Here is a 19,611-nt window from a genome sequence, read left to right on the forward strand (position 1 = left end):
GTGTGTGTGTGTGTGTGTGTGTAACCCAGGGGTGGAACCCAGGGGCATTCTACCTCTGAGCTATACCCCCAACCCTATTTTATCCTTTTATTTGGAAACAAGGTCTCACTGAGTTGTGAGAGCCTAACTAAGTTGCTGAGGCTGGCTACAAACCTATAATCCTCCTGTCTCAGCCTTAGTCTAGGTGCTGGAATTACAGGCGTGCACCACCATGCCCAACTTAATTTTTTTAATAATAAAAAGATGGAAAGCTATACAACTTCAAAATCTTTAAAGTTACAACTAGTATATACAAGAGATTCAAGTTAGCTGGGAACAGCGGTGCACGTTTGTAATTCCAGTACTTGGGAGGCTGAGACAGGAGGATCACAGGTTCATGGCCAGCCTTAGCTACTTAGTGAGGCCCTCTGCAACTCAGTGAGACCCTGTTTCAAAATAAAGAATAAAAATTAGGGCTGGGCTTGTAGCTTGGAAGTAGAATGCCTCTGGGTTCCATCCCCAGTAATGCAATAAATAAATAAATAAATAAATAAATAAATAAATAATGAAAAAATAAAGCCGGGCACAGTGGCGTAAGCTTGTAATCTCAGTGCTTGGGAGGCTGAGACAGGAGGATCGCACAGGTTCAAAGCCAGCCTCAGTTATTTAGTGAGGCTCTCAGCAACTTAGTTGAGACCCTGTTTCCAAATAAAGTATAAAATAGGTCTGGTAATATAGCACAGAGGTAGAAGAGCCCCTGGGTTCCACCCCCAGTACCACAAAAAAAAAAAAGAAAAAAAAATCCATGTAAGTTGGTTTCTATCTTTTGTTTCCCTGACAGGATGTCTTCCTCACGTTTACACATTCGTCACAGAAAAGATTTAAGTACTGAAATGATAAGAACTAAAATTGCCCATAGGAAATTATTGTCTCAGAAAGAAAACAGACATAAGGAATATGAACGGAATAGACATTTTGGTTTGAAAGATGTCAATATTCCAACCTTGGAAAGTAGGCTTCTTGATGAATTAGATGAGACGTCTCAAGAGCTTGTTCCAGAAAAGGCCAGTATCAAGCCAAGTAAGTAAAGTTCTTTAAGTGCTTTTAAGAGTAAGTAAAAGTTGATTTCATGCCTATGGGGGGCAGGGGGGACTGGCCAGAAAAATAAAATTTTGAAATACCATTCTAAATAACTGATATTTTCTACAACTAAATCCTGACCATTTAAGGACAGGACTGACGGGGCAAGGTGGCACATGCCTGTAATCCCAGTACTTGGGACGCTGAGGCAGGAGGATCACAGGTTTGAGGCCAAAAGTAAAATAATCTTTAAAAATAAAGGCTGTAAGGGAATTCACCTATGGGATATTGTGGCATTTTATTTATATTGTCTTAGAGGAAGCCTAAAGTCTTTACTTTTGGAGCTTGTGTAAGTTTTGACAAGATAAATTGATAAGCATTAAAATAGAATGATTAAATAATCTTTGAAATAAAAATACTCTGCTAATGGAAACATTACTTAGAGAAAAGAGCCAAGGAAACGCCGGGCGTAGTGGCGCACGCTTATAATCCCCTAGCTTGGGAGGCGGAGACGGGAGGATCGCTCAGGTTCGAAGCCAGCCTCGTGCGCTGGCTTAGGAGACGCTGTTTCCAAATAAAAATGTAAAAATAGGTCTGGGAGTGTAGCCCGGAGATAGAAGGGCTTCCAGGAACCCCAGTACCACCAAAAAAAAAAAAAAAAAAAAAGAAGAAGAAGAAAGAAAAAAAGAAAAGAGCCAAGAATTCATCCTTGCAGTTTGCCCAAAAGGAATTTTGGCAATTAGAGTTGTAATCTCAGTAATCGGGAGACTGAACCTGGAGGATTTCAGGTTCCAGATAGAGTCAGCAGTTTGTTGAGACTCTCAGCAATCTAGTGAGACCTTGTTTCAGAAGAAAAAAAAAGGACTGGGGGTATAGCTCAGAAATCAAATGTCCCTGTGTTCAATCCCTGGTACTACAAAAAAGAAAAGAAGAAACAGCTAAAGAAAAAGGAATAATTTCAGAAAGATGAAAATAAAGTATCTTAGAAGGCAAGGAACATACAGGGAAGGAGGAAAAATGAGCAATGGCTTTTGCATTTAACCAAGAGTCACATCTATTGTTTATAGAGCAGGCATTAGGAGCTGGCATGATTTTGATAAAAGAGAATTAGAACTGTTGAAGATTTTGTTTTTGCTTTTGATAGGAGTGATTTGCTTTTGATATTAGTGTGTGAAGGTCAAAAGAAGTGGGCTGGTAGTCTAGGCGAAAGGAGAGAAAATAAATCTTTGGTATTCAGAGGAAAAAGAAAAAGGTAAAAAATGCCTTTATTGTTTTTGTTTTGTTTGTGGTACTGGAGATTGAACCTGGGAGCATTCTACCTTTGAGCTACACTTCTAGCCCTGCTTTATTGTTTTATTTTAGGCCTCACTAGGTTGATTGGAGTCTCACTCCTTGCTGAGGCTGTCCTCAAATCAGTGATCCTCCTGTCTCAGCCTCCCAAGTACTGGGATTACAGGCATGCCTGGCTTATTTGTTTTGTTTTGAAGTAGCTGGTGTATATTTAGCAGGACATTTTGTTTTTATCCCTTTTTACAGTTGAATTCCATCATAAAAATTCTTTAAGACATACATTCCTGTTGCCTTTTTTACCTTTCCCAAATTACTTCATACTTTTAATGCAACATTTTATATCAGTCAAAATTGGTAATCTTACTTTGTTTTTATTTAGATCATGAATCAGAAAGGAATGCACCAAATAAAGGAAGACCTGCCCAAAAGGTAAAAACAAAACCTGACAAGGTAGAGTATAAACATGTATTCATTTCTAGGTGCCTTGAAGACTTCATTCCTACTTTGATCAAGTTGAAATCAAGCATATAGAACTACTTAAGAGGTTAGGCCACATATGTTAAAACCTTGAACTAAAAACACAGCTGAGAGGAACCATTATGTGAGAATTAGATAAGAAATAGGATGGAAAAGGGTGCAATGTGTTGACTTTGGATTCAATGACCAGCGGTTGCATCTTGTCTCTGCTTCCAGTTAGCTGCATAATTTCGGGCATGCTATGTCACTGAGTTTCCGTCCCTAGAATTCCCTCAGAGTATAGTTGTAAGAATTAACTAATCCAGGCGTTGTGGCACGCTCCTGTACTCTGAGTACCTGATAAGCTGAGATGGGAGGATCATAGGTTAGAGGCCAGCCTCAGCAACTTAGCAAGGCCCTGTTTAAAAATAAAATAGGGCTGGGGTATGGCTTGGGGGTAGAACCCTCCTGGGTTCAATACTTTAAAAAAAAAAAATTAGCTGATGTTTCTGAAGGCATCTAGTGTAGTATCTAATAAGGCTCTCCCAAAAAAGGTACTATTTTTTTTTTTCCTTTAGTGGTGACACTGGAGAATGAACCTTGGAGCATTTTACCTTTGAATTAAACTGTCAGCCTTATTTTATTTTATTGTGGTACTGGAGATTGAATCCAGGGTCATTCTACCTCTGAGCTATACCCCCAGCCCTATTTTTTATTTTTACTTTTTTTTTTTTTTTGCAGAACTGAGGATGGACCTGGGAGTTACACTTCCCAGGTTACACCCCAGCCCTATTTTTTTATTCTTTATTTTAAAACAGGGTTTCACTGAGTTGTAGAGGGCCTAAGTAGCTGAGGCTGGCTGCAAACCTCTGCTCCTCCTGTCTCAGCCTCCCAAGTACTGTCATTACAAACATGCAGCACCACGCCTGGCTCTGTTTTATTTTAATTTTTTTTTAAGTGAGGTCTCACTCAGAGGCATTATTTTGAGGACCTGATCTTTTGGTTCATAATTAGTGCTAAAATTATACCTTTAAAAAAAAAAGTTAGGTTGAACAGTAACCAACCTGTCTAGATTATTTTTAAGGATCAAATGTAGATCTTCTAGGAAGGCAGTACAGGGTGAATCTTATAAACCAGCTAGACCATATAGCTCTGCTTTTAAGATTTATTTTCCTCTTAAATATTATCACTGGTGTTTAATGTTATTGCCACACTGGTCTTCAGGATAATGTTGCCACTTAATTCTTTGTCCAGGTCAAAATACTGTGGTTTGAGTTCAGATCTCATTAAAAATAAGAAACTTAAAAAATAAATCAAAGCCAGGTGTGGTGGTGCACACCTGTAATCCCAGCATTTGGGAGGCTGAAACATGAGGATTGTGGTTTGAGGACAGCCTAGCCACTTAATGAGTCCCTTTGCAATTCAGTGAAACCCTGTTTCCAAATAAAGAATAAAAAATAGGGCTGGGGGTGTAGCTCAGAGGTAGAATGCCGCTGGGTTGCGCCCCAAGTTCCGCCAAAAAAAAAAAAAAAACCCAGAAACTTAGGAACCTCCAAAAATTATGTTTAAATACTAAGTAACAAGTTGACCTGGAAAAGCTGAGCATGGTGACACAGGCATGTAATCCCAGTACTTGGAAGGCAGAGACAGGAGGACTGCAGGTTTACAGCCAGCCTCAGCTACTTAGTGAGGCCTTCCACAACTTAGTGAGACCCTGTTTCAAAATAAAAAATAAAATAGAGGGTTTGGGGTATAGCTCAGCAGTAGAATGCCCCTGGGATCAATCCCTAGTACCACAAAAAGTAATGAATAAATAAATAAATTAATTAATTGACCTGGCAAAGAAAATACCATATTTTGTATGATTTATCTTACTGTGTTACATTGTAACATATTCTTATCATAAGGTTATTATTTTTATATTTTATATATCATCTATTATTTTTTGATACTGAGAATCTAACCCAGGGGCATTCTACATCTGGGATAAACTCCTACCCCTCTTTATTTTTGTTTTTGAAACAGGGTCTTGCTAGGTTACTGAGAGTCTCATAAATTGCTGAGGCTGTCTTCCAACCTGTGATCCTTCTGTCTCATACTCCCAAGTATTGAGATTATAGATGTGTTACCACATCTGGTTTAAGGTTATTTTATTTATTTATTTATTTATTTAAAAAATTTTAAGTTTATTTTAAAAGAGAATTTGGCACCAGACATGGTGACAAACACCTATAATCCCAATACTTGGGAGGTTGAGACAGGAGGATTGCAGATTCTTGATACTTTGTGAGGCCCTCTGCAACTTAATGAGACCTTTTCAAAACAAAAGAATTAAATAGGGCTGGGGAAGTAGAATGCCACTGGGGTCCATCTTCAGTACCACCAAAAAAAAAAAAAAAAGAGAAAGGATTTGGTCTCTAATAATAATGTTAGTCCACTAATAAAATACTAAATCCCTTATTTTAAATTAATTGTGATTATCTATGTAAATTTAAGTAAAAAGATATTTGTTAGTTGAATACATTTTCCCTCTTAGTTTTCCTATATTTTAATGTGTTGTAATATGTACAGGGTGTTATTTATTCCTTTGATTAGAATTGGTTCTCTTCCTGGATCATAGTAATGGTTTGTGTCAAAAACAACTGCAGCCAGCCAGGCTACTTAGTGAGGCCCTTTGCAACTCAGTGAGACCCTGTTTCAAAATAAAGATTAAAAAAATAGGGCAGGGGGTATAGTTCGGAGGTCGAATGCCCCTGGGTTCTATCCCCAGCATCCCGGCATGGTGGCGCACGCTTGTAATCTCAGCGCTTGGGAGGCTGAGACAGGAGGATCGCACAGGTTGGAAGCCAGCCTCAGCTACTTAGGGAGGCTCTCAGCAACTTAGTGAGACCCTGTTTCCAAATAAAGTATAAAATAGCTCTGGGAGTGTAGCCCGGAGGTAGAAAAGCCCCTGAATTCTACCCCCAGTACCACAGACAAACAAACAAAAAAGTAAAAAGACTATAAAAAAAAAATAGGGTTGGGGCTGTAGTTTGGAGGTACAGTGCCCCTGGGCTCCATCTCTGTACCGCAAAAAAAAAAAAAAAAAAAAAAAGATAAAACCATTGCTATGATTCAGGAAGAGAGAGAACCAATGATATATTCCATATATACATTTATATATACATTTTAATTTTATTTGGCTTTGTCTCTCAAATTATGTACCTGCAACATATAGCTCAGTTGTCATATTTTCAAAACTGCAAAAATTGGTTGAACCTATCTCTAGAAGAGAAATTCTTACTTTATTCTGTTTACTTACATCTAGGTCGTTTCTTTTAAAGTTGATAGTGAAGGAAATACTTTGGATTCACAAGCCAGTGCAACCAACGGATTGGATCCAGATGGAGTCTTATCGAATATGGAAAGATTCTCTAAGACAAATCCTATTAAAACCAAAGGAAAGAGTTCATTTGCACCCAGTGACTTTATGTTTCATCCCCTGGATGGTCTGAAGAGCTATCAAGTAGCACCCATGACTCCCAGAAGTGCCAATGCTTTCTTGACGCCAAGTTATATCTGGAGCCCCCTAAAAACAGAAATGTAAGAATATAATCTTTTTTTTTTTTTTTTTTTTTTTTTGGTGGTACTGGGATTCCTGGAAGCCCTTCTACCTCCGGGCTACACTCCCAGACCTATTTTATATTTTATTTGGAAACAGGGTCTCTTACACCAGTTGAGGCTGGCTTCGAACCTGCATGATCCTCCTGTCTCCTCCTCCCAAGCGCGGGAATTACAAGCGTGCGCCACCACGCCAGGCAGAATATAATCTTAAAAATGGAAAAATATGTGTGCGTGTAAACACACACAAATGTACATATAAAATCTTAAAATCTTAGTGAGATTTTGTTTCTTGCTAAGAAAGCTAGTAACAAATCCCTTTTATAGATTTGGCCTGTGATTTTGAATTGGGTTAATTATAATTATTATAATTATAAAAAATTCTTTCAAAAATCATTCTTCAGAAGGCTGTAGTAACATTTTTTTACAGTTTTGCTATTTCCTATGTACTTTTTATTTTCACCAATCTAGGGCTTTTTTTTAAATTTTGCTTTTCATAAGTGGCTTAATTATAACACATATATATTCATTGATATAAAACATGTTACTGGGCCTTTCAAACATGCTAGCAAGGCAAGTGCTCTACCACTGAGCTGCATTCCCCTTTTATATTTTGAGATACAGGGTCTTCCAAAGCAACTGTATTTCAGATGTGTACCACCACACCCAGCAGAAGTAAAATTTTTTACAAAAAGAAAGGCGCCATAAAAATGCTCAGGGCTCGCTGGGCATGGTGGCACATGCTTGTAATCCCAGTACTTGGGAGGCTGAGACAGGATTGCAGATTTGCAGCCAGCCTCACCTATTTAATGAGACCCTGTGCAACTGAGTGAGACCCTGTTTCATAATAAAGAATAAAAATAGGGCTACGGTTCAATCCCTAGTACTTAAAAACAAACAAACAAAAACAGTTCTCAGGGCTTTTTTTAATTTGTTTTTGCCCCTTTTTTTCCCCCCTGAGAGTTACTTTAGGAAAAGTATATCTAACAACAACAAAAAATCATTGATTTGCAAAGTGTGGACTCTTAAAAGAAATGGCAAGGCTGTTTTCAGAGACTAGCTGGCAGCAGAAACAAACAAAAAATAAAACTACTCAGGAGTATCCAAGACTATTAAATGCGTATATTTCATTAAGAAGTCTTCAACATCTTTGCATTTAGCCAGGTGTGATGTTACACTTTATAATCCCAGTACTTGGGAGACTGAGAAAGGAGGATCACAGATTCAAGGACAGCCTCAGCAAGTAGTGAAACCCTGTTGCAAAATAAAATAGGGCTGGAGATGTGGCTTGGAGGTAGAATGCCCTTGGGTTTAATCTTCAGTGCTACACACACACACACACACACACACACACACACACACACACACACATTTTTCCATCTTATTATAATTAATAAAGACAGACCTTCCCATTATAAGTTTTTAAACTTTTTCTCCTTCAGAATATACTTATTTTTTAAAATAGAAACATTTTTATTTATTCCATATTTTTAAAAAGCACCATAATTCTGAAATCTCATAATTAGATATATGGAGTTAATGTTTATGAAGTATATTTTTGCTATTGTTTTTAGAGAGAAGACTCAAGAAGCAACAAAAGAAATCTTGGCACGAAAATCTACCAAGACAATACAGCAAGATTCAGATAAATTACAGTGTTCTTTGGGTTCTCCAACAGTTTTGAATGATGGTATAGTATTTTAATTAAACTTATACTTTTCTGGGTTATGATTAACTAGAGCTTTGTTTAGAGCTCAATTTCACCATATTAGTTCTGATATTTGACCTCAGATTCAGAAGAAATGGGAAAACATGGAGAAAGAATGAAGAATACAGACTGAGGAGATGGAAAAAAATATAAATTTGAATGTAAATTTAATTTTTTTTTTTTTTTTTTGCGGGTCTGGGGGACGGAACCTAGAGGCATTTGATCTCCGAGCTATACCCCCTGCCCAATTTTTAAACAGGGTTTTATTCTTTACTTTGAAACTCACTGAATTGCGGAGGGCCTCACTAAGTAGCTGAGGCTGTCCGTGAACTGAGATCCTCCAGTCTCAGCCTCCCAAAAGCTGGGATTACAAGTGTGAGCCGCCACACCCGGCTTAAATGTAAAATTTCAGTTCACTGGTATTAAGTATATTCAATATGAATAATACTGAGAACCACATTTGAGGAGGTGTGAATGAAATAATTGAGGCAGAAATGAAATTTGTAAATTCAACATTGAAAAAAATTGAAAGATCAAAAAAAATGGGCGGGATATCATTTTAGGAATTGCTGCTTTGAAATTGATATGTACTGTTTAATTTATAGAACATGGCTTAAGTCCAAATGAAGATACTACTACAAATTCAAATGGTCTTTCAAGAAGTGAAGTCTCATCACTTGAAATAAATCAGAGTCAGGCATCTCTGCCAGAGCATGATGTGCCATATTTCAGGTCTGTGTGTTTGTTCCTTGCATTAGAATTTTGTATTAATGTGTAGGGGTGTGTATGTGTGTGTGTTAATGGGAATTGACCCAGGGGCATTCTACCTCTGTGCTACACTCCCAGCCTGATTTTATTCTTTATTTTGAAAAATGCTTATATGTAGACATTTAAAAGCCAAATTAAGCCCGGCGTGGTGGTGCACACTCGTAATCCCAGTCTTTGGGAAGCTTAGAGAAGAGGATCACAGGTTCTCGGCCAGCCTCAGCTACTTAGTGAGGCTCTCAGCAACTTAGTGAGACCCTGTTTTAAAAATAAAGAATATGGCCGGGCATGGTGGTGCATGCTTGTAATCCTAGTACTTGGGAGGCTGAAACAGAAGGATCACACAAGTTTGAAGCCAGCCTCAGCAGCTTAGTGAGGCTCTCAGCAACTTAGTGAGACCCTGTTTCCAAATAAAATATAAAAATAGCTCTGGGGTTATATCCCAGAGGAAGAAGGCCCCAGGGTTCCACTCCCAGTACAAAAAAATAAAATAAAAAAGAATAAAAAATAAGCTGGGCCTGGTGGCGCACGCTTGTAATCCCCACACTTGGGAGGCTGAGACAGGAGGATCGCACAGGTTCGAAGCCAGCCTTAGCTACTTAGTGAGGCTCTCAGCAACTTAGTGAGACCCTGTTTCCAAATAAATATAAAATAGATCTGGGACTAGCCTAGAGGTAGAAAGCCTCTGGGTTCCACCCCCAGTACCACACACACACAAAAAAGACTGGGGGTGTAGCTCGGAGGTAGAATGCCCCTGGGTTCAATTCCCAGTACTGGGGGTGGGGGGTGGCAGATTAAGCTGGTTGGTAGCACAGGTGGTTCCTAATTCAAAGCGTAGGAAAAAGTGTAAGTGAAAAGTTTCCTTCCCAATGCTCCATTGAGAAGGGAGTTACTCTTGGGTGCTATTTATTTCTTACAGATATTTCCAGAGATAAATAATGTATGATGTAGGCAAATATTTTCTCTTTTAAGAAATATAAAGTTTATAGTACACATTTATCATTTTTATTTAATGTTAAATGTTGAAGACATTCTCCATGTATACATGTACATGTGAGTTTGTGTTTAAAGTTGCATAGTACTTAGTTATGGATGCACCACAATTGGTTTAATAAGATTCTCTTGACTATTAACTTTGGGTTCAGTTTGTCACTCTTACAGTCAAGGCTACAAGGAACAGCCTTGTTTACTTTTCAGTTCTCTTTTGTACAAATACATAATCTCAATTTGTATTCCTTCCAGCACTGTATGAGAGTTTCTACTTTTTTTTTTTCAATGTAGTATCAATATGTTTGAGCTTTGCCAATCAAATGGCTGAGAACTATTCTCTTACTATAGTTTTAATATTCATTTGTTTATTTTGCAGAGGTGTTTTGTGGTGGGAGGTAATGGAGTTGAATCCAGTTGCATTCTACCTCAGAGCTACCTCTAGCCATTTTGTGTGTGTGTGTGTGGAACTTGGGGTTTAATCCAGAGGTGTTCTTCCTTCGAGCTACATCCCCCCAGCCCTATTTTTTATTCTTTATTTTGAAATAGGGTCTCACTAAGTTGTGGAGGGCTTTACTAAGTACCTGGGGCTGGCCGAGAACCCAGATCCTTCCTTCTCAGCCTCCCAAGTACTGGGATTGCAGTGTGCACCACCATGCTCAGCTTATCCTCTGCCCTTTTTTTTTTTTTTTTTTCCCCATTATGGGGATTAAACCCAGGGGCATTGTACCTCCAAGCTACATCTCTACCCCTATTCTTTGTTCTTCATTTTGAAATAGGGTCTCACCACATTGTGGAGGGCCTTATGAAGTAGCTGAGGCTAACCTTAAACCTGGGATCCTCCTGTCTTCACCTCCATACTACTGGGATTGCAAGTGTGTGCTACCATGGCTGATCGTTTAGCCCTTTTTGTTATGAAATGGTCTCATTTAGGAATTGCTGCTTTGAAAATTATATGTAATGTTTAATTTATAGAACATAGCTTAAGTCAAAATGAAGATACTTGTAAAAATTCAAATGGCCTTTTAGGTCGTTAGGCTAAGGACCTAAGTTGCAGAGGCTGGCCACAACCACCAACCCCCGTCCCAGCCTCCCACGAGCTGGCATTACAGACAACAGTAGCACACCTGGCTTTATATGCTTGAGAACCACTTTCAGTTTTAGAACATAAAGTTTTAGAATGATATGGGATTTTAGACATTAGCTAGTCTATCGTGTTTTGCAACTGAGTCATTGAGACATTAAGCAGTTTATCCAATATATAATGTCAGAGTAAGCCAGGTCTCCTTTCTCATTAATTCAGTCGTTCTGCTTTTGCCACTGAATATAAACAACTAAGTTTTTGTTTTGAGAAACAAAAACCTTGAGCTAGAGCTGTGTGTGCAGGAGGCCCTAGGTTTGATACTCAACACTACAACAAAAAGAAAAACTCATGTTTTTCCCTGCTGGTATACATTTGGGGTTTTTTGTTTTGTTTTGTTTTGTTTTACTTTTCCCCTCATTTCTGTCAAATATACATAACACAAAATTTGCCCTTTTTTTTTTTTTTTGGTGCTAGGAGTTGAACTCGGGCATTCTACTTCTCAGCTACACTTCCAGACCTATTTTATTTTTTATTTTGAAACAGGGTCTCGCTAAGCTGCTAAGACTATCCTCAATCCTGAGATCCTCCTGTCTCAGCCTCCAAAGTACTGGGATTACAGACGTGCACTACCACACCCAGCTAAAATTTGCTATCTTAATAATGTAAGTGTAAAGTTCAGTCCACTGGAATTAAATATATTCATAGTGTTATGCAACCATCCCTATTATCCATCACCGTAACTCTTTTTATCTTGTTAAACTCAAACTATACCCACTGAACAGTAAATCTCCATTTTCCCCTCCCACAGTCCCTGGCAAGCCCCTTTCTTTCTAGAGTCTTGACTGTGCTGTCATAATATTACTTGGGAAACTGGGATAGGAAGATTGCAGATTGTAGGCCAGCAGCACATGGAAACTTAGACCCTGTTTCAGAATAAAAATATAAATAGGGCTGGTGATGTAGCTCGGTGGCAACCCCTGTGGGAGGCTCAATTCCTAGTACTACAAAAGAAATAAATACATTCATAATTTTAAAAATAGACTCATAACAGTATTTGGCTTTTTGTGATGAGCTTATTTCACGTAGCATAGTGTCCTCAAACTTCGCCCGTGTTGTAGCACACATCAGAATTTTTTTAATTTTTAACCCTGAATACTAATTCTATATTTTGTTTATCCATCTGTCAATGAATCTTGGGTTGCTTTCATGTTTTAGCTATGAAACTATGAGCAACTGTGAATGAGTGTGTAAATAGTTCTTTGAGATCTCACTAAAGTTCTTTCGGGGGTATATACTAAGAAATGAAGTTTCTGGGTCATTTGTAACTCTGTTATTAACATTTTGAGGAGATGCCATATATTTTCCATAGCTTACCATCTTATTTATTTGTTTGTTTATTTGTGTATTTATTTATTTATTTATTTATTTATTTATTTATTTATTTATGTGGTACTGGGGGTGGAACCCAGGGGGGTTCTACCTCTGAGCGACACCCCAAGCCCTATTTTTTATTCTTTATTTTGAAGCCGGGTCTCACTGAGTTGCAAAGGGCCTCACTAAGTAGCTGAGGCTGTCCTTGAACTGAGATCCTCCTGTCTCAGCCTCCCAAATGCTGGGATTACAAGTGTGCACCACTGTGCCCAGCTCCATAGCAACTTCCCATTTTATACCCCCCACTGACAGTACACAAGCGTTTCAGTATTCCTGCATGCTAGGATGCTTTTTTTAGAGAGACAGATTAAACTTTCTTTAGATGTAGGTTTCTCAATCTTAGCCTATTGCCATTTTGGTTTGTGTACTTCTTGTCGTAGGGTGTGTTTTGCTTATTGTAGGATGTTTTGTTGTAGCATTCCTAACAGTAGTGACAATGAAGACAGTCTCTAGACATCCCTGAATATCCAGGAGGGAGCAAAATTGACTCCAGTTGAGGACCATTACCTTTACATAAGCAAAGCCAAATAATTAAAGAGATTCTGTAAGGCCATATAACTGTAATCACAGTCTTGTGGTTTTTGTTTTCACCTTGCTCTTGGCACTTGTGTTAGTCTCAGTTCCATGGGCAATATCAAAGAATCTAATGCGTACTAAGGAATGTTAGACTTTAATCAGCCTTCAGAAATGTTAGCTTGAAAAATAGGTTGTTAGCCCAGCACGGTGGTGCACACCTGTAATTCCAGTACATGAATGGCTGAGACTGGAAGATCACAGGTTCATGGCCAGTCTCCGCAACTTAGTGAAGTACTCCACAACCTAGCCAGACCCTGTTTCAAAAAATAAAATAGGTCTAGGGTATAGTTCAGAAGTAAAATACCCCTGGGTTCAATACCCAGGTCCCCCCCCCCACACACACACACAGAGTAAGTTGTTGGCATTATCCATCCAAGATTTAAATACCTTTCTAATATTATGTAACATAGTATAATAATACTAATACTGATACTAGTGTGGGAAACACTTGTAAAACTGAAATATATATATATATATCGTAACTTTAGAAATATCCTGCAGTTGGAAACTGAGAAATTAACTTCATACTGCCTTGAGTGGGACAGAAAGCTTGAACTGGACATTCCAGACGATGGTGAGAGAACATTTATAATTGTGGATGTCTTAGCTTTGTTTCTTTTCATATAGTTAGATTCATCTGAAACATGTAAATTTAATATTGTCCTAATTTATCATTTCATTATTACCCAGAATAGCAAAGTTTTCATTTCTAAACCTGTGTTTTGTCATATATTTGTGCTAAAATAGTTTAAGACTTTGTGTTTTATTACTAGATTTTTAAATATGATTTTATGATTGATGTCAATATCCAGTATTAATTGTACAAAAATAATTTATGAATGAAAATTAATGAAAGCAAGATGGAAAAGATTTTTTGAAAAGTGATTTCATCTTATTTGGTGAAACTATTTAGAAAAAAAAAATCATTTGTAGATTCAGTATGAAGTCCATCTTAAATAGATATTTATGGTTCGATGAGTTGTTTCAGATTGAACTCCTATAAAATACGAAGAAAAGCAATAGACATGAGTTTAACATTACTAATTAATAATAGGGATCAAAGCAAATATTTAATGCTCTGAATTTGTATGACAGAATTTTATGGTAGATTTTGTTGTTGTTGTTTTGCTTTTAAGAATTTGATTTGAAATGCCCTAGAATATTTGTCATGGAATTTTATCACTTGATTGGTTTGCTATAAAGGTCCTGTTTTGTCTTTTAACTTTTAAAAACTTTTTATCTCCTTTAGCTAAAGATCTTATTTTCACGGCAGTTGGCCAAAAAAGACTCCTTATTAAGGAAAGATTCAAACAGTTCGAAGAAGTGGTGAATGATTGTGAATATAAAAGAGGTGAAAAGGAGACAACCTGTACAGATCTGGATGAGTTTTGGGATATGATTGGTTTTCAGGTACATGGTCAAGTATTTTGAACATAACTTTTACTGTGGATGGAACCCAGGGGCATTCTACCTCTGAGCCACACCCCCAGCCCTATTTTATTTTTTATTTTTTATTTTGAAACAGTCTCACTGAGTTGCAAAGGGCCTCACTAAGTAGCTGAGGCTGTCCGCAAACCATGATCCACCTGTCTCAGCCTCCCAGATGTTGAGATTACAAGTGTGCGCCACCATACCCGACTCAAACATAAGAACTTTAAAATTTTTAAAAAGTGGAGTAACAGAGGCAGGTGTAATGGCACACACCTGTGATCTCAGGACTTGGGAAGCTGAGACAGAATTGGGAGTCAAGGCTAGCCTCAGCAACTTAGTAAGACCATGTTTGAAGAAAAGAAAAAAGAAAAAGAAGGGCAAGTGGTAGCTCAGAGGTAGAATGCAAATTTAATCCATAGTACTCCCCCACCCAAAAATCAAAGTAACAGTGGTAAAATGGGGGAATAGTAGCTGCTTACATACCTTTAATATTGAGATATTAGAATAACTCAAACTGTAAGCACTATCTAAATTTTATGATTGTTTCCTACCCCCATATTGTCAGGATAATTTCTGCATGAATTGGAAATTGAAATGATACTCAACTCTTGAACAGTCTGTACTGATTCTACATGTGAAAAACGAGTCAATCTATAGTACTTTAGTGGAACTAGCAGTAATTAAATTCCTTTTGTTTGCCCAGCATTGTATTAGTTGATACACACACACACACACACACACACACACACACACACACACACATTCTCTGTCTTGGAGCAGTTTGTAGTTTGATTTTATGTATCTATATTTATTTCTGCGCCCCTCCTGGAGGCAGTATCACCCATTCTCAGAGCCTATGGAAAATGTACAGAAGATTGTACTGCCATTTTATATAAGGGACTTGACTACCTGAGAGGCTTTTTTTGGTTTTGTTTTCTAGTGCTAGGGATAAACCTAGGGTGTTGCAGATTCCAGGAAAGTGGGCTACTACTGAGCTGCACTCCCAGCCCAATTCCCCAAGGATGCTGAGGGGCCACTGTATATGAATGTATCTATTCACCAGTTGATGGACACTTATATTGTTTCCATTCTTTGGTGATTATGAATAATATATAAATATTTACATACAAATATTATTTGTGAGCTGGGCATGATGGCTTATGCTTGTAATTTCAGTACTTGGGAGACTGAAACAAAAAGAGTGCAGGTTTGAGGTTAGCCTCAGCAAATTGTAAGATTCTCATCAACCAAGTGTAGCTTGAAGGTACACTATGCCCCTGGATTCAAACCCTAGTACCACAAAACAAAAACAAATACTAGTGTGTTGATAATTCTTATTGTTGTGTGTGTGGTACTGAGGATTGAACTCAGGGGCATTCCACCTGAAAGCTATACCCCTAGCCCTATTTTTTATTTTTATTTTGAAACAAAAGTCTAATTAGGTTGAGAAAAGTCTCTACTTGCTGAGACTGTCGGACCTACAATTTTCTTGTCTCAGGCTCCCAAGTACTGGGATCACAGACATGTGCCACCACACCTGGCTTGTTCTGTCAATGACTTTATTTCTCTTGGGTAAATAACTATATATTGCCAGATCATGTACTATATTTATATTTAACTTAAGAAACTACCAAAATGTTCTCCAAAGCAATTATGCATGGAGAAAAGCATTCTCGTCAATAGTTTGAGTGTTCTGTTTTTCCAGATCCTCACAAATACTGTCTCTAAGCACAGATAGATCCAACCCAACAGCAGTACCTTTTTTTTTTTTTTTTTTAAATGATACTGGGGATTGAATCCAAGAGCTTTCTACCTCCATGCTATACTCTCAGCTGTATTTTATTTTTCTTTTTAAATAGGTTCTCCCTAGGTTAATGAGAGTATTACTACTTGCTGAGGCTGTCCTCCAACCTGTGATCTTCCTGTCTTCAGCCTCCCAAGTACTGGGATCACAGATGTATGCCACCATGCCTGGCTGATTTCTAGGCTTTTAAAAACAATTTTAGGCCAGGCATGGTGGCGCCTGCCTGTATAATACTAGTACTTGGGAGCCTGAGACAGGAGGATGACAGGTTGGCAGCCAGCCTCAGCAACTTAGCTAGGTCCTCCACAACTTAGGTCCTTCCTGTTTCAAAATAAAAAAATAAAATAGTGCCAGGCATGGTGGCACATGCTTGTAATCTCAGTAGTTGAGAGGCAGAGACAGGAAGGTCACAGGTTTGAGGATAGCCTCAGCAACTTAGAGAGGCCCTCAGCAATTTAGTGAGACCCTGCTTCCAAATAAAAAATAAAATAAGGTTGGGTGTAACTCAGAGGTAGAATGCCCCTGGCTTCAATTCTCAGTATCACAATCAATTAAGTAATTAATTGATTGAATTAAATAAAATGTGTATGGGGTATAGCTCAGAAGTAGAATCCCTCTGAATCTACTTCCAGTATTAAATAAATAGATAGGACTGCTATGTAGAATAGAGGTAGAATGGCCCTGGGTTTAGTCCCCAGTATTACACCCACAAAGAAAAAGAAATATATCTCATAGCCTTCTTTGCATTTCTCTAATGAGTAGTGATGTTAACCAACTTTTTTTTTCCTCATGGTACTGGAGATGTAATCATCTTTTTGAAACAGGGTCTCACTGAGTTGCAAAGGGCCTTGCTAAGTAGCTGAGGCTTTTCGTTACTGCAGTCCTCCTGCCTCAGTGTCCCAAATGTTGAGATTACAAGTGTGCGCCATCATGCCCAGCAGTTAACCAACTTTTTTCCCAGGCCTTTTAACCATTCGCATATCTCTGTGTGTGTGTGTGTGTGTGTGTGTGTGTGTGTGTGTGTGTGTGTGTTTGTTTGCTTGCTTGCTTATTTGTTTGGGCAGTACTAGGTATTGAACCCAAGGCCTTCCACATGCTAGCCAAGCACTCCACTCCTGAGCTTTTCCCCCAGCTTTTTAATTTTGAGACAATCTTGCTAAGTTACCCAGGAATATAGCTCAGCGATAAAGGGCATAATTGCCATGCAAGAGGCCCTGAGTTTGATCTCCAGCACCAGAAAAAAGAAAAATAAGAAAATGAACAACTCAATTAAAAAATGGGCAAAAGACCTGAACAGATGCTTCACCAAAGAAGAAAAACAGATGGTGAATAAGCAAAAGATATACGTCTCAACATCATATGTCATTAAGGAATTGCAGATTCAAACAATGAGATCCTATTATATACCTATTAGAATGGCAGAAAATTTAAAACACTGACAATACCAAACGCTGGTGAGGAAGCAACAGGATGTGGAGCAACAGGAACTCTCCGTCGTTGCTGTGAGAATGCGAAGTAGCGCATCCATTTTGGGAGACAGTTTGGCAGTTTCTTGTAAAACTAAACATACTCTTACCATATGGTTTAGCAATTGTAGTCCTTGGCATTTACCCAAATGAGTTGAAAACTTATGTCCGTATGAAAATCTACATGGGAATGTTTATAACAGCATTATTCATAACCACAAAAAGTTGAAAGCAACCAAAATGTCCTTAAGTAGGGGAATGCATAAATAACTCTTTAAATTTTTTTAAATGTTGTGTTCATATCATGTAATTTTATTTATTCATTCATTCATTCATTTTTGTGATACTGGGGATGGAACCCAAAGGCATTCTATCTTAGCGTTACATCCCCCAGTCCAATTTTATTTGAAAACAAGGTCTCACTAGGTTGATGAGAGTCTCATTACTTGCTGAAGTTGTCCTCAAATCTGCAATCCCAAGTACTGGGATTACAGGCGTGCTCCACCACACCCAGCCCATATCATGTAATTTTAGAAATGAAAGGATTTAGAATATTTTTCCTACCATTTCAGTGATCAAGCATAATCTAGGTCATGTATGAATGTATCACTTTGAATCTCATTGTGTTGTATAATTAAAATGTGCCAATAAAAGCATAAAAAAATTTAGGACAGTTATCCATATATGACATCCTTTTTGAGATTTTGGAGATTTTTGTCATACCAAAAATAATAATGAGCAATTTTATATAGTATTTTATTTATAATTATTGTTTTGCGGTGGTCCTATAGATTGAGTCCAATGGGGCGCCATCTCTGAGCTATACCCCCAGCTTTTTTCCCCCAAATGTTTTATTTTGAAGCAGGGTCTCACTGAGTAGCTGAGGTTGTCCTCATACCTGTGAGCCTCCTGTCTCAGCCTCCCAAGTACTGAGATTATAGGTATGCACCACCACTCTTAATTTGAACACTAAATTAAGAATATCACTTTTGAGTGCACGTATACACCTGTAATCTGAGCTACTCAAGAGGCTGATGCGTGGTGGGGCATGCTTGTAATCCCAGCGATTGAGTCTAGGAGTATAGCCTGGAGGTAGAAAAGCCCCTGGGTTTCACCCTCAGTACCACACACACACAAAGCTGGGTGTGGTGGTTCACACTTGTAGTCCCAGCATTTGGAGTAAGATTGGAGGATCCTGGTTCACGGACAGCCTCAGCTACTAAGGCCCTTTGCAACTAACTCAGTGAAACCCTGTTTCAAAATAAAGAATAAAAAATAGGGCTGGGGGGTGTACTAGAATGCCTCTGGGTTCCATCCCTAGTACCTCTGGGTTAGAGGTGCAACTCAGAGGTAGAATGCCCCTGGGTTCAATCTCCAGTACCAAAAATTAAAAAATAAAAATGACAAGGGCTGGGGATGTAGCTCAGTGGCAGAGCACCCCAAGTTCAATCTCCAGTACTACAAAAAAATTTTCAGTGTATTTTTAATGGCTCAACAGTTCCCAGTCACCAGTTTCCATTTTTGTTTGAAGTTTCAATTCAGTAGTTTGTAACTTTAATATGGTTAACATGAATCTGATAAACTTGGGCTTTATTTATTAATAGATAGAAGATGTAAAACAGAAATTCAACAATCTGATGAAATTAGAGGATTCTGGGTGGCAAAACAATCATAACACAAACAAAAAAGTTATAAAGGTAAGTTTGGACTTGAAATAAAAAGTTACTATATAGACTCTTCTACTGTAATTGAATTTTGTGTATAAGTTTTTAGATTTTTCATTTTACAAAGTAAATTTCATGTATTACTTACAACTTCCTAATAGCCTTTGATGAAAGAGCCAGGAAATGATCAAAATGTAGGGTGTTTATTTCTGAGAACAAAGTATGTGCTATGGTTGAATTGGGGCTCCCAGGTGGCTTTAAGATACCAGGTGGATACCTGAGTGGAGGTT

General features: G+C 38.1%; 1 protein-coding gene across 1 annotated transcript in view; it reads left to right on the forward strand.

Moving 5' to 3' along the window:
- Nucleotides 1–821: 821 nt before the first annotated feature.
- The window catches only part of LOC308271012 (disks large-associated protein 5-like), a gene marked incomplete at both ends in the record, with an annotated part of 34,127 nt that continues 15,337 nt past the window's right edge, over nt 822–19,611 (forward strand). Inside the window, 7 exons of the mRNA XM_080707146.1 lie at nt 822–1,059; nt 6,129–6,387; nt 7,980–8,095; nt 8,719–8,845; nt 13,445–13,530; nt 14,206–14,366; nt 19,262–19,354. Of these exons, the coding sequence (XP_080563272.1) occupies nt 822–1,059; nt 6,129–6,387; nt 7,980–8,095; nt 8,719–8,845; nt 13,445–13,530; nt 14,206–14,366; nt 19,262–19,354 (1,080 nt within the window). The remainder of the gene's footprint in view (nt 1,060–6,128; nt 6,388–7,979; nt 8,096–8,718; nt 8,846–13,444; nt 13,531–14,205; nt 14,367–19,261; nt 19,355–19,611) is intronic.

Source organism: Muscardinus avellanarius (genome assembly GCF_963383645.1).
Source record: "Muscardinus avellanarius genome assembly, chromosome: 12".
NCBI classification, from domain to species: Eukaryota; Metazoa; Chordata; class Mammalia; order Rodentia; family Gliridae; genus Muscardinus; species Muscardinus avellanarius.